The sequence below is a fragment of the Temnothorax curvispinosus genome, unplaced genomic scaffold (genome assembly GCF_003070985.1).
Source record: "Temnothorax curvispinosus isolate PA1 unplaced genomic scaffold, ASM307098v1 QBEX01006881.1, whole genome shotgun sequence".
Classification (NCBI taxonomy): domain Eukaryota; kingdom Metazoa; phylum Arthropoda; class Insecta; order Hymenoptera; family Formicidae; genus Temnothorax; species Temnothorax curvispinosus.
Window position 1 is genome coordinate 38,955 of NW_020216661.1, and position 14,980 is coordinate 53,934.

The 14,980-nt window shown below is 41.9% G+C and overlaps 3 protein-coding genes across 3 annotated transcripts; 1 reads left to right on the forward strand and 2 right to left on the reverse strand.

Annotated features, from left to right (window-relative positions):
- Positions 1-587: 587 nt before the first annotated feature.
- On the reverse strand, positions 588-9,304 carry LOC112456467 (enhancer of polycomb homolog 1). The gene is made up of 10 exons (XM_025019013.1): positions 8,821-9,304; positions 7,750-7,888; positions 7,376-7,617; positions 6,900-7,156; positions 6,681-6,813; positions 6,235-6,537; positions 5,629-5,780; positions 5,413-5,547; positions 4,159-5,253; positions 588-3,972 (listed from the first exon to the last, which is right to left on the reverse strand). The coding sequence occupies exons 1-10, from the start codon at positions 8,971-8,973 to the stop codon at positions 3,858-3,860; spliced, it is 2,724 nt and encodes a 907-aa protein (XP_024874781.1). The 5' UTR covers positions 8,974-9,304; the 3' UTR covers positions 588-3,857.
- Positions 9,305-10,224: 920 nt separating this feature from the next.
- On the forward strand, positions 10,225-12,133 carry LOC112456474 (glyoxylate/hydroxypyruvate reductase A-like). Its single transcript, XM_025019027.1, has 4 exons — positions 10,225-10,449; positions 10,961-11,335; positions 11,435-11,799; positions 11,876-12,133. Exons 1-4 carry the CDS (start codon positions 10,344-10,346, stop codon positions 12,005-12,007), a joined length of 978 nt encoding a protein of 325 aa, XP_024874795.1. The 5' UTR covers positions 10,225-10,343; the 3' UTR covers positions 12,008-12,133.
- LOC112456475 (translin) lies at positions 12,064-14,071 on the reverse strand. The gene is made up of 5 exons (XM_025019028.1): positions 13,887-14,071; positions 13,427-13,529; positions 13,128-13,343; positions 12,927-13,006; positions 12,064-12,848 (listed from the first exon to the last, which is right to left on the reverse strand). Exons 1-5 carry the CDS (start codon positions 13,968-13,970, stop codon positions 12,594-12,596), a joined length of 738 nt encoding a protein of 245 aa, XP_024874796.1. The 5' UTR covers positions 13,971-14,071; the 3' UTR covers positions 12,064-12,593.
- Positions 14,072-14,980: the final 909 nt, after the last annotated feature.

The following is a 14,980-nucleotide window of genomic DNA, read 5'->3' on the forward strand; positions in this document are numbered from 1 at the left end:
ATATAAAAATCCATATACATCCGCTACACCTTGTTCTTAAAGCGTTCCAACTAAAATAAACGGATTACTTCTCTTTACAAATACATTCTCGAATCCTCATTTTCCCTTTATATCTTCTTTTCGTTCACATAAAGTCGCTCGTTCTTCTCAAAGTCATTTGGCGGAAGAGTTATCGCTTCTTTTCGTTTTCTATTCGAGGCGTCGCTAGAAATCTCGATAGCAGTTGTATGTATGCTGTATATTACGGTGTCTCTATTTGTGTGTGTGTGTAAGTTTTTTACGGCAAGCAAATAACGTTTATAAAAGCTAGATGCTACGAATATACGAGAGCAAACAAGATGGAGAGAACGGAGGAATTTCGGTTTCGCGCGCAACAGTGAGTCTGAGAAAAACGAGAGAAACGATCAAGTATCTAAAGAGTATGTACAAACACGTGTCAGAAAAGCGGATCTCACAAAAGAAAAGAGCACGTCCTGACAATATACAGGCGAAAAAGTGTGAAGATCTTAACAAAATAATAAGTTTCTATCCAGGATAAAATTTCTTTATTACTCCTCCTTTCTAAAATCCTCTTGAAATTCATAAATTTTCATACACATTTCGCTGTGCGTCTACCACAACAACGTTTCTTTTTTTTTTAATTACAGTTATTCAGTTAATTACCTAAAAGTAAGAGATACAATAAGCGTAATTATTTTTATATGTACAATATATCTGGTTTTTTTTTGTTTCATTTTATTACGATTTCGAGAAGTCTCCCTATGATTTGTGTAATCACTCGCACCATAATCTTACTCCCCCACCGTTCTCGCGTTACGGCTGGCGACGAATCGTTTTATGGCTCGCTACCGCGAGACCAGGCGTTCACAGATAAATCAGAAATTCCATGTTTTATACCGTCGATTATACTCAATGATCAGTGCCTGCGCGCGTTTCGATTTGCAACAAATAACAATCACGTGCTGCGTAATCTCAAATTTATAATCCACTCTTGTACGCGGTTATTCTGTTTGTAACGAGAAAAAGTACAAATATCAGTATGTCAAAGAAGAATATGAGTCGAGTGTGACTATAGAGGGTACAAAAGTGATTCTGTTCTCTGCAAGGCATTCCAACCGAAGAACCGTTCTGACCTCTTTCTCTCTCACGTAAATTTGTTATCGTTAATTTGGAAAGGTCATCTCGTTTAGAACACCGTATTTATAAAAATAAAATATACAATCGGCAAATCGGTTAAATCGCAAAGATACTCTCCTCTCTCGTTTCTTTTATATGCTCCTTACATTAAAACACATTTTTTTTTTGTAATCTGATGAAGAAGGCAGAAGAGCAAGTGGTGTCCTATAGAAAGACTAAGAGACGAAGAGAGTCGTATTACATGTCACCCATATTACATGTAGAAAATCCAGGATATACTACGTTCTTCTTTTTTCGTGATAATTTTCGAATATTTGTCGGCGAAAGTATACACATTTTACCTAAAGGAAGGTTGCGTCGATTAAATGTACGAGTACGAGATGTTTTGCTCGAGTCGACTCTGTAGATACAGCCAAGATAATTTCAGTTCAGTTGTATCAACAGACTCTACCTCTCGAACTTGGCGGCGAATTACATGTACATACACGGGTGAAGGGAACGAATGTATAATGTCACTTGTGTGTAATTTGACGTTGCCTTCTCGGAGGATAATGTTGAGATACCTGTCCAAACGAGACGGTTTAATGGCACGCCCGAATTTTATTTGCATGCTCTCACGATGCCTGTAACATGTGGCGTAACACGTGGCAAGATTCACACGGGCTTTCAATCCCGACGTTCGTGTCCGCGAGCCATAAGAACTCTATTCTACAAATAAGAACACGTATCGAACAGCTTTCCGACGTTTACGTAAATCTACGGTAGAATACCGAGTCTGTGAGAGGACAGATAAAAGTGTGATATGAGGTGCAATATTGTAATAGCTTCTTGCTTCGATCTTATCTCGTTAAATTCGTTTATACGGGAGATATATATATATATATATGTAAAAAAAAAAAAAAAAAAAAAAAAAACACGAAATAAATTCGCGCATAGAAGAACAGTTGCTTAAATGAATCTGCCTTTAGAGACAATGAAATTTAACCGCTTGTATATCTACTTTGCCAAACGCCATTGCTCGTAGTATTTCAATATTTTTCTAACATCGATAATAATAATTTCAGTCACTGATGTGAAAGACACAAGTATTCTTATACGTTGCCCCCGGTGAGCTTTGTAGATTCTAACACAATATAAAAATGTTCCTTTCGCGCAAACAAAAATCCCGTGATACAAGCTTTCCAAACGCAACATTATTAAGGTTACATTACATTATAATTGCATATCGGTCGGATAATACGCGGCGATGGATATGCAGGTATCAAAATGTACATTTTGGCGATTACTGGAGAGAAAGAAGGGAAAAGAAATTCTTTTACGATTACAATGACTTAATGCTATCAAAGATTAATTGATAACAGTAGCTTCGATATTTCACAGCCTGGAAGCCTTTAACGTAGTATTATATGTATGTATGTATGTATATATATATAATATATATAAGGAGCATTACACTATATAAAGTCATACAATACTCGCGAACCGAATCTATATACATTATTGAGAAAAATCGTACACTTTCGTAAGAAATTAATTAATCTACTTTCCTTTTCTGTAACTGTTACTTATCTGGAAAGCGACGAGATGTAATTCGAGCATACTATTGTACTTACAAGCAGATTACTATACAATCCCCGTCATTGCTAATATAATGCTTTATATCTATTTTTCATACACGGTTGCGGAGGAAATTATCCAAAATCATTTTTTTTTTCCAAAACAACGATTATCTGATTTTAGGATAACTGAGACACGTTCTAATTATCGAATACACGTCCACACGCAAAGCTTCTATATTCTCGAGTGTTTATTTTTTTTATGACAAATGTTACGAAATATGCAAAATTAAAATAACTTTTCTCTTAATAATTTATGCGGCACCGGACACCGGACTTTTAATAATTCAATAATTAATTATTAATGCTGTGTCTGAGAAAGCTTGCTGCATTGTGCGCCCAATTATTATATGATTGAACAAAGTAAGATTGAACTGATAAATGAGGGATTTCAATATCAAGACAAACATAATTAGTTTGCGTCTCGAATTCCAGATTTTCCTTGCATTGAACGAACGAGACTCTTGCAGACTATTGTCACTAAAAACAACGGACAAGTATTGCACACTATACTTTGACAAGTAACTTAATTATACGCGTAATCTTTTATTTTTTTTACAGTTAAACTTATTCGCGAGTTAAACTTATTCAAGACCCACGTTGTCCTGGACTACATATCATTCCCTATTTTTTAAGACAAAGACCAAAAAAGGAAAAACGAGCACTGTTATTAAAAACGCTAGTGCTAATTTAGGACAATCGGATAGATTAGTTTCGGAGAATCTTGTATCTACAGAAACAATGGCAATATTTTTCACACGGCTATCGATCGTATTTAACGGTAAGTTGGTTATTGGTCGTTCAATGAGCAAGGAAAAAGATAATTTAAAGAATACGGAGCACGATCCCCCAACGGAGAGAAGAAAAAGAAACTTGGTACTTGCATTAGAATCCACGCTATCGCTGATTAGCGTCGCCATAACAAAACAACTGATCGGAGGAGCACGTGTACCTAGCCGTATCGCTCTTTCACGTCAACGTAGCGCAGTGTATCATCAGTACGCGTCCGATCTCTCGCCCGAAACAGACATCATAGGCAAGGTAAGAGAATTAGCGAAGCCCCCAGTGACGTATTGGCGGCAACAGGGGTGCCGATAGCAGGCATCATGTCACTTCCATCGCCAGTGAATTTGTTTTGTTCGCCCGTACAAGCTGTTGCTGCTGTTTGCTGTCGCACGGCGAACCGTCCACTCCATCCACTTCCATATCCAAACTTTCACTAAAATCAAACGAATGAAAAATCAGGACAATGTTAAAGTTGCAGAACTTTGTGTACGATCACGCCATTACGTCCCGGTTATTGAATGCTTTGTCACGAGGCTCCCGGTTCCTGGTATCATTCGAACGAAAGAAGATTCGTTAACAAAAATTCTAAATTATAGAGTTATAAAAGATAATGGATTACCTATTACTATTAAGCGTAATTTCCCCGGACGTTGGGACCTGTGGCGCCTGATTTTGCGTCTGTTGCTGCTGCTGCTGCTGCTGCCTCGCGAGGCTCGCCAATTTACTTTGCGTTATCAGGCCGGGTAACAGATTGGACGGCGGATGCTTCTGCGGTAGAACCAACGTGGACTGTTGGTTGTTCACGACGTGGGTGCTGTTCGTCAGATTGTTAGAGTTGTTTATGTGTGGCAGCGGGCCGTTCTGGTGACTATTGCCCAAGTTTGTGACGTTACTGCCGTTGCCGCTACTACTACTACCACCACCACTACCACTGCCTCCACCGTTGCCACTGCACGTGGTACTCGCACTAAACACTCTAACATTTGCACTACCACCGGTACTACTACCACCACTGCCGCAGCCGCTACCATTCCTATTATTTGTCGGACTAGTCAAGGATTTCGAGAGAATGGAGGCAGCGACACTGTTGTTCGGCACGTGTCTGTGTTGCTGCTTGGGCTGATGATTCGATTGCGTGTCGACCGCGGCACTGACACCGACAGTGCATTGCGTGGACACCGTACTCGATGCCACGGTGGCTTGATTGGTCGTACATGCGACGACGGAGGACGACGGAGAAATCGACGAAGAACTCGAACAAGTATGTACAACACTAGAACCACCACTGCAATAGGTAAGCCGGGTCTGCTGTGTCTTGGTAGGCGGCGCGAACAGATTATTCGTGAGCGGCGTCACCACGAAATGTGAACTGCCCAGTTCGCCGTCTGTCCGTGATTCGTTCACGCTGCCATCTGAGAGACCACTGCTGACGGACGCACTACCCGTACTACTATTCAGGCCCGCCACTGCAAGCTCAAAGTCCGATACAGTGTCCATTGCGAAGTAATCCGCGATATTAAACTCCGACGTAAATGGCGATTCGTCACCCGCGCGTTCCGGCTCCACCTCGATGCATATGGACGTCGCCTCGGGTGGGAACGGGTATGGAAGCTTGGATCGAGACACTGTTGACTCTACGTCCAAGTCCGTGTCGCTACTTTCCTCGCTTGGACTATGCACCGACACAGGCGGAGTCTTTGGTCGAAAATGTAACCTGCCAGACAGAAATACAAATGTAAGAAATGTGATTAAACTATGTAAAGATTATTCTTCTTTCGTAAATAAAATAAATAAGCAACAAGATTTTATAATTTACTAACATAAATAATAAAATAACCTAACCTAGCTTGATATAATTATATTAAAAGTGTACCACTCTTTTTTGACGGTGGTCGTGGTTGCTGCGGCAGTCGCGTTCGAATCCGCTGTCTCCCGTTTGGAATCGTGTATCGTGAAATCTAAAGTAGACCACACATCATCCATATCGGTGCAACGATCTAGTATCACTCTGCAACGTGTCAATAAAACAAACACAGTCAAATAAATGTTTATTTATCTCACATTTATCACATCGGTAGACACATCGTACCTGCCACCACGACCAATTCTCCGTCGTGCGAAGCCAATACACCTTGGTACCGGTTTGTTAATGCTAGTCAGCGCAAACCTGTACTTTTTATCAGCAATACCGCCTTCGCTTTTATCACACCAAGGCCAATTTCCAAAACCGCCTGATACAGGCTGCAAAGAGAAGAATGTTAGATTAAAAAAAATCTTGAGAATAAACTGTCAGACTATTTCTATATATTAATGACCTGTCCAGAGTTGCACGAACGCTTACGGCTTATGGAAAGAATTCTAGATTTAAAACGTGTCGCAACAGTACTGATATAGATTGATCCCAATCTGGCAACGATCAATTAATAGCAACGACAGTTTAATCAAAATATATCCAATAAATAAAAATTCTAAAACAGACAGCGTATTAATTAACTAACCGCTCATTTACCATATTTATTTGTCTAAAAAATAAATTTCGATAAAATATTGCGATAAATCATAAATATTTAACTTTCATTACGTCTTCAACTTAACGTTTTACCAATATTCTTCGCATTTATTCAATTAATGTCGTACCAATAACAAACTGAATAAAATGAATATCCTAAGAAAAAAAAAATGTAAAGCGACTTACCGGTAAATAAGAGCTATTCCTATTTCGACGAAAGACGAATTGACCCTCGTCTGCTGCAGTGTCTTCGTCATCGCGGTCGGAAGGTAACGAGGGCTGAGAGTGCGAATGAGATGGAAGCGGGCTATCTTCATCCGAACTGATGAGCGGGTCCAGCCCACTTCCGAGTACTCCTGGGCGATTTCCTCGGCCGCCACTACCCGTTCCGCTGCGAATACCAATGTCGTCCAAACTTCCTCCCCTGCTATCCGTTTTATGTTTCCGCTTTTTGTACTGTCTCTTTTCTTTCCTGGGCACTACTTCGTCCTAAATTAAGAGAGAAACAACGTTACGTACGTAACAAATGGAATGGACGATACCATTCCGTTAAAACATTTTAAGACAAAGACAAATAAAAAGTTTCAAAGAATATCGCGATTAAACGTTCTTCTTAAAATCGCGACACATACTTTACAAACTTTGTTCGTCCAATTTTGATGAACGCCAAACTGGTTGGTAAAGAGTGGAGCAAACGCTGGTCTCGGTGCCTTTAACGCCGACACTTCCGCCAATATTTGTCCACTGAAGTCTTGCGCTTGATACCTGTGTCAAAATTGGGTGTAAAATTCCTATTTAATAAATACATGTAATGCATACATAAATGGTATCGTCATCGACTTTATACAAACCGTTTCTCATAAATCTCGATCGTGAGGTGCAGATGTTCCCGTTTCGTCTTTTCTCGGCGTTTCACCATCTCCAGGAGCGTGACCGCTCTACTAAGATCTCTACGAAGCTTCAACATTTTCTCGTAGCTGGTTTCGTCGTTCTTGCGATTCTTACGTGTTTGCATTTTCTCCGTGCGTCGTCTGAACGCCAGATATGGATTGTTCGCAGCCGAGCCGAATCGATTCTCCGTTTTAACCGTTAATAATAGGGGATGTTGCTGTGTGGAAGATAGATAGTATTATTAATATCGCATTTGAGAACGTGATTCAGATCAACACCCCAACTCCATTGGATTTATTAAGAGAAGAAAGGAGAAAACTCGCAGGATAAACGTTGTGTATGCGTTCTTTAATCCTTAATGAATAATAAAAATGTATCCAAAGCCAAGTAGAGCGACATAACCTCAAAAAACACAATGTAAAAATATGATGCTTACAGTTTTGAGACGCTTGTTGAGCCAATAGTCAAACACCGCGATAATCAAATCGTCGTCCTCTTTCAAAAGTGCCTTGGCTTCGTTGAGAGTAACTACAGTTTGTCCTGAACTCTTCTCCAGACGATCCATCATTTCCTCAAATTGAAGAGGAGTCAATTCCATCTTACGGCTTTGCAGCGCAACCCATTTTTCGTCTTCCGAATCCATATCGTAGTCTGGTATGTCTTGTTCCATAGCAAAGGCTGCAGAGAGAGAGAGAGAGAGAGAGAGAGAGAGAGAGAGAGAGAGGGCAAATCCATTAATTATTTGTTCCGAAAAACAATATGAATAAAAAAGAACATAATAAAAAATGACGTTTTAACGCGTCCACTTACGTTGCATGTGTATTAATTGGCGAGGCAGCTTATAATCAGCGGGATATATCTTGTTATAAGCTTCCGCATCTGCCAGATCGGTTACTTCAGGAGTAGGAATGATTAGACCCGTGCATATCGCTCTTTGAAGATGATGTTCCTGCGTAACAAAGAATCATTTAATTAATATCGTACTACAATCATCACATTATTACACATATGACTCCAGAATACAATGTATTTACAAAAATGTGCTCGATACGTGCTTAATAACGAGTTTAAATCTCTTCAACAATGTAATTTTATTAGATAAAATGCATTCTAAACGATTTAGTTTGACACACATTTCTTCCGAGTGGCATAATTATACATAATGCCAACGTATGTGCTTGTTAAAGTAAAGCGAGTAGTCTGATCGCTATAGCAATCACAATGTTTACCTAATCCCATCTCTAACTTGACGTGACACCGTCTATCGAATTATATGTATATTACGTAAAAAAATGATGATACGTTAATCGATAAATCGATAACGTGTATTTAACAAAGGGTTCGGAGATTATAGGAGGTCTCTCGATTCAGGTGCGAGCGTTTAGCGTGACGCATGCAACGGAATCAACAAATGGAATAAACAGCGCATCCGTTTTGTAGTTTCCCTGTAGAAAGAAATACTGGAGTATCGTCGTTTCCAAGTTGCAGACTCTTGCACGTGGCGGGGGCCGTGTCTAAGCGTGTCTAAGCGTGTCATGACTGTCAGGAAGAGAAACGCTTGACATTTGGACAGGAGGCATATAGGCACAGGAGGCTGGTGGTGACGCAGGGCGGCGCGTGGGCTCGCGCGATTAACGGCGAGCCCCGACGTTGACATCCGTCGCGGGAAATAGTGCCGGACGCGGGAGGGCGCGGGGAGGACGGTCGGGAATCGCGGGCGGGATGGTACGTGCGTTAAAGTTGGAAAATGAAGAATTTTCCAGGGTGCACGACGACGGGCGGGCCGCCATCTGCCGGTTGTTTACGAAATTTTCCGCCGTGGGTAAGATGGCGGACGGGGAAAACATGCTGGAACGAGATGCTGGACGTGTTCCGACTTACGCATTCCTCCTCCTTTTCCATGCCGCTGGGCATTTGGGGCACCGCGCGGTTAATGGCCGAGTAATCTGGCAGATCCGGCAGCTCCTCGGCCATGTAGATCGGCATGGGCTTGGAGGCGTCCAGGGCGCGCGCCCTAAACGACAGCTTGCTCATCCTGAGGGCGGCTGGCTCCGCGCGTGTTGACAACCAAGGATGGCTGGCCGCACCGTAAGAGGCCAGTCGGGTCGGCGCTGCGCTGGGGGGGCCTCGGGCTCGCGGAACGCCGTGGACCTGGCTATTGAGGCCTGGCTGGGGGCCTTGGGGCCGACGTACCCGGCACAGAGAGCGCTCAGGGCCTCATCGTTCCCCGGCCATCGCGCTGGAACACGGTCACTCAGTCACCAAACGAGATATATCACTTTGAAAACATGTTTGCGTGACACGGTCCCTGCTCAAAGCCATCATGGCCGACGCACAGCCATTTAACACGTTCGGGCCGCCGCCGTGCAGTACCGCGGGCCGACGCGGGCAGCGCGGGAATCGCCGCGTCGCCCGTCGCGCCGTTGTGGTTGTGACGCGGCCCGCGCGCACGCCTATTGGCCACTATTGGCCGCCGAGCTTCCCGCCCTATGCCGAGTACACACACCCGCGCCAACTCACGCCAACTGTCGCCAACTCGTGTGAGACGCTCAAAAACACTTTTTCGTCTGTGACGCACGTTGTATCATTTATTCAAGTTCACTCATTGTCACTATGTGTACACTCGCGTCTTCGAGTTTTATCCATGTGCTTTTTTATGTAAATTCACGCACGTGCAGCGTCGAGCAACACTGATCCTGAAACAAAAGTTTACAAATATAAATATTGTAGCGCGCAGAATCTTAATTTGGAAAAAAAAAATTAAATTAAATAACGTGTCTTATCCGCGCCCTTTGTCGCGGTTATGAATTTTATTTTCCTTCTTATTACATTGGGTTTAACTGTGATTGGTACAATAAGGGAAATTTTTTTTTATTATTGTTACAAAGAAAAAAAAGAGAAACGAGATACGTTGTTCCCGCGACCCCTGCGCATGCGTCGCCGACGCGGGCGCTTGAAATTAGGTGGGCCGCGTGCGCCGTCGAGCGGCGCCAAATCCGAAACGGGAAGCACGGCGCGTTGCGAGATCCGTCCATTTCGGTGTTCCGCATTCGAATTAAATCAAAGTACGCTCGTTTTGGGCTTTGAGAAAAGAAATGTGAGAAGCGGCGAGTGCGAAATACCTCGTACTAAAATGAGCAGATCTGTTCATCGACGAAGCGCTCGAAACTGTCGACGCGCGTAGCGTTTCGTCGTCGAACGGCGCCGAACGCGCGACGCGACGACACACCGTCGTCACGTGTTGCCGCGACGGAGATCACGGCCGCCGTGGACGAAAAAAAAAAAAAAAAAAAAAAAAAGGAAGGTGGAAATTAAACGGCGTGAATGTCGCGCGCTTGATTCACGTAGCCGCCCGTGGCGGAAATCGCGACGGTCGAGTACGCGACAAGTGGCGATAAGTTTGGATGTGCGACATGATGAAGGCCGTCGCGGTTCTGTCCGCGAATCCTAGGTTATCTTACCACCTGCGCTCGCGGCTGCCGAATCTGCGCATTTCGGACGTGTCGCCAGGTAACGGTGCTCCGCACGCGCACGTCGCGACGTAACCGCGCCCCAGGACCCAGGACGCGATTCCCGTGCTCGTCAAATCGTTTCGCGTGCCACCGACGATAACCCCCTCGCGACGAGCACGTGTCGAATTCCCAGTGCCACTGGCGCGCTGCCTCCCGATACCGCCGCGAGGGGGCGTGCACACCGGGGCGGGAAAGTTCGTTCGACCCCGCTCGTATAACTCGTATTGCGGCGCGCGCGATCCGAAAATTCGGCGTTCAGAATTGTTAATTAACCGCGAACGTGCGAAAGGATGATTTTCCCAAATGTTTTTCGTACCTCGTTATATTTATAGAGTTCTCGCAACTTTGAAATAAAAAATTGCATTAGCGCCTGAAAAATTTGCAATATATAATGTTCACGAAAAGATTGAATTTAAGAAACGGTCGTATAGCTTGTTAATGAAATATTTGTTGTTGGTAGCATTTTAAAAATTGTTCACTTGTTAGCAAATGTTTTTTTTATTATACAGGACAAGCAGATACCTTATCCAAGCTGAATGCGGTGGAAATATTAGTGGCCGACTGTGATTTATTAATACCTTACGTAAATAAATTGACGTCGGTCAAATGGATACAGGCGACGTGGGCTGGCTTGGACAAATTTATTCCACATGTGTGGGACGCGCGAAGAGATTACATCCTGACTCGTTTCTCCGACGAATCATTCGGTCTGGCCATGTCCGAGTATGTGATAGCGCAGATTGTCAATCATGAACGCGATCAGAGGCAACAGTACGAGAATCAAAGGCTCGCTGTGTGGAAACAAGAAGGCAGATTGCTGAACCACAGGCTTATACGTGATTTAACGATAGGTATCTTGGGGGTAGGAACGATAGGAAAGTCGGGTAAGTTGGAAAATAATAACTTACACGTACATCTTGTATCTGATATCAAGCAGGCGATAACAAGTTCCGGCTCTTCATCTCTTTAATATTTTCACGTAGTGGCGGAAAGGCTGAAGCTATTTGGCGCGACTATCTGGGGAATGACACGTACCGTTCCGAAAGAGAACGTGCCATACCTTGACGAGCATAGAACCGTAGATGACCTGCCAGACATCCTGAAAAATTGTGACTACGTCATTAATATAATGCCCTCGACTCAGGACACGGTAGGACTTTTAAATGGCAACGTCTTGGAACTCTGCAGAGGCAAGAATGCAGTTTTCATTAACGTGGGACGTAGTTCCGTTATTAAAGAAACGGACCTGGTGAACGCTCTCGAGCAGAAGTGGATTTCAGCTGCTATTTTAGATGTGTTTGAAAAAGAGCCGTTGCCAAAAGAGAGCAAGCTGTGGAGCCTTCCACAAGTAACTGTCATTTCTTAATTATCATATAAAAAGAAGCTTTCATTTAGAACTTGATAATAACACTGTGCCTATTTAGGTAACCGTCTCACCGCACAATTCGGCCGTGACAAATTCACAAGATGTTGCAAAGCTATTCGCTACAAATTACGCTAAATACATAAACGGAGAGAGTATGATAAATGTATTTGATTTTAATAAAGGTTACTAGTTTAAGGGTTTTAGTCACAAAGGTTTTGTACGGTGTTGGGCGTAACAAGACGTGTGTACACACAATAAATATTTATTATTAATAAAAATATACATACGGATAAAAATAAACAACATATTTTGGGTATCTTGAGCTGTATATAATTGTTCTTGATACTAGAATACACAAGTTACATGGAACAATCTTACACCTACATAATTTTTAAAATATTGCGAAATAGTATAACGCCTATCGTTTTTTTTTTTATAGTTCTTTAAATTAAATAAATTTAAACTATATGTCAAATATAGTTGATTCTATTATAACATGAGACAAAATTCACACAAAATAAATTATATAATTTACTTATAATCAAGTATTGTAAAACATAAAGGTTTATTTAAATACGAAAGAATGAATAAACTATCTTGATATCTGAAATAATTTGATTATATTAGCAGTTTATCGACTATTAATAAAAAGTATCAAAATCTAAATAAAGATCATGTTTTTTCAACATGTATATAAACACCATTCATCTCTCTTCGCACGACGTTGTACACATGTGGAGGTATTAATGTAAAATATTGTGAAAATTTATAGAAATCTATTCGGTAGGTGTCTCTTCGGTAGGCGTTTCTTCAATAGGCCGAGGAGACGGTATCAAGCCGCGGATGCACAAGTCGTACACTACCTCTTCGATCTTTTTCACATCGTACTTGAGAGCGTCGAACCGTTTTCTCAATATATCATTCTTTAAGTTTAACAGCCGGAAGCCTGCGTTCAGTTCATTAACGAATGTCGCGATTTCCATCGGCCAATAGTAATGACCATTCGTGACGCTATTTACGGCGAAACGGCTCTAAAAAAAAAAAAAAAAAAAACAAACCACACGCCGTTTACGAGACCATCACATGAGAAAATTACAAAGAATACATACCAGTTCGGCAGACAACTGAAGCAGACCCAGCAAGAAATCCTCCAGATCTAGATGGAAGCCATCCTCTCTGTTATTTTTAACTGTAAAGATGACAAAAATTATTCTTCAATTATTATAGTCAATTATAGGATGTAGAGGCAAATGTTATTTAAATGCCTGTAATTAATCAAGTATTAGAGATGTAGTTGTTATTTTTTATACCTCCTAATATTTCTGCAACAGTCTTCTTGTCGACCAAGAGTTTAATTTCAAAGTATATCACTAGAGCAACTAGAAAGCACAGTCTTTGGGTAACGAAACGCCATTGATCGTGATAACGATAATACTGATTGCTTGGTACCACTTGAGCCAGACTCGCGTATTGTGTCCTTATGTCGCCAAATATTTCTCTCGCCTTTGAACAATACTTTGACACAACTGTAATTTATCATCAACAGGTTATTATATGATATATATTAAATAAATAATAAGAAATTTATCACTAATCACTAAAAACATACTTATATTTTCCTCCATTGTGTGATGCACCGTGTGAATATTTTGTAGTGTCATCAGTATGTCCCTGGAATTCTTCTCGATATTCTTCACGATGACACGGATTTGCTTCAACAGAAAGAAAAATGTTGAAAAACTTTCGAGACATAGTTGGCTGCGCTATATAAATCAACTTGTCTCTGAGTGAGAATATTTCCAAGTTAAGGATGGCAATGCTGTGACAACAATGACACCCCACAGAATAAATGTCATTATGTTCAAGCAACAGGAATCGCGGACAAGATCGGTCGGATGTTGAGAACGTGATCGTGACGAGTTGATAAAATTAACAAACTTGATAGATTTCGCGCGTAAACTTCGCGAGAAGGAATTAAAACGAGAATAGCGAAAATGCGGTAAGAGACGATCTGCTACACAACATAACCTAACAAAAGCCCCTTCCTCGAGGAACACGTTGATACGCACCTCGCGCACTTCCTGCTCGTTATTCAGAGAGTCCTGGAACGAATTGAACATCTCCGTTATCGTAGAGGACACGGTGTCTTCCATGACTTGCAAGGAAAAGTCAAAACTCTCGCGCAATATTGGACCGCGTTGTAATGTTGTGTTGTAAACTGTTGTAAACCGCGCACCGATCAATTTCGTCAGTGGCGTCGACGCGACATCTGTAGCGCCGCCGAGTTCACTACGTCGCCAAGTAATTCGCGGGATAGCTCACAGATGGCGTCACCGTGCAGTTTTCGAGCGCGATAGTATGCAGAGTTGCAAATAGATGACGGTGCATTATTCGACGAAAGAACGTGATCGATATGCAGGAAGATACGGAAGCTCTGTGAAAAGGTAATTTTAAAAAACCTTTTATTCTCTCACAATTTATTTTAAACAATCAAATATATTTTCGTGTTTGTTTGCCGTCCCAATTTTTGCTCAAATCTATAATAACGAAAAAAGATTGAATTTATAACATACGAACAACTATGAAAATAATAACCAGCAGAACATTATGCGAGCTTGTATTAATCGCGGGTAGATTGTTCAATTAATTTATTGTGTATTTTATGGTATATTATATAATATTATATTCGAGTACGCGAATGAGATCTATTTTACTACGACATGACATGCATATGATGATGTACATTATTATTTCTTTAGAATAATCCTAGTACGTTATCATTTGATCTCTCATCAAGTTCAGTTGGTGCTTTAATTATAATTCATTATAATTGCGTATATTTCCTATCGCGTACGCTGTTTATATAAATACAGAGTTTTCCGTGCTCATCTAAATTTATATTTGAAGAATATTGCATTTTCGGCTAGTTTTCACGATTTAGCAAATAGCAAATAGCGAATACTGAATAGCCGAACGGCTGGGATCCTCGCTGCTCGCGAAGGGTCAACCGGTCAACACGCCATGGGCGGCGCGATGCGCGATGTGGCAAATGGCAAATTCGAGCCGAGCCGAGCACGGCGAGAGCGAGAGAGGCGCATCGGCGAGCGAGCCGCGTCCGCTCGCGCAAGGTCTCGTGCGCGCTCGAGGTGTATAAATAGAAACC

Coding starts and splice junctions, on each gene's coding strand:
- LOC112456467 (XM_025019013.1), bottom strand. CDS start 8,973: ATGAGCAAGCTGTCGTTTAGGGCGCGCGCCCTGGACGCCTCCAAGCCC. Junction 7,157..7,375: donor TCAACAAGCGTCTCAAAACT/GTAAGCATCATA, acceptor TCTTCCACACAG/CAACATCCCCTATTATTAAC. Junction 5,254..5,412: donor ACCACCGTCAAAAAAGAGTG/GTACACTTTTAA, acceptor TCTGTCTGGCAG/GTTACATTTTCGACCAAAGA.
- LOC112456474 (XM_025019027.1), top strand. CDS start 10,344: ATGTGCGACATGATGAAGGCCGTCGCGGTTCTGTCCGCGAATCCTAGG. Junction 10,450..10,960: donor CATTTCGGACGTGTCGCCAG/GTAACGGTGCTC, acceptor TTTATTATACAG/GACAAGCAGATACCTTATCC. Junction 11,336..11,434: donor AGGAACGATAGGAAAGTCGG/GTAAGTTGGAAA, acceptor ATTTTCACGTAG/TGGCGGAAAGGCTGAAGCTA.
- LOC112456475 (XM_025019028.1), bottom strand. CDS start 13,970: ATGGAAGACACCGTGTCCTCTACGATAACGGAGATGTTCAATTCGTTC. Junction 13,344..13,426: donor CACAATGGAGGAAAATATAA/GTATGTTTTTAG, acceptor GATAAATTACAG/TTGTGTCAAAGTATTGTTCA. Junction 12,849..12,926: donor TTCAGTTGTCTGCCGAACTG/GTATGTATTCTT, acceptor TTTTTTTTTTAG/AGCCGTTTCGCCGTAAATAG.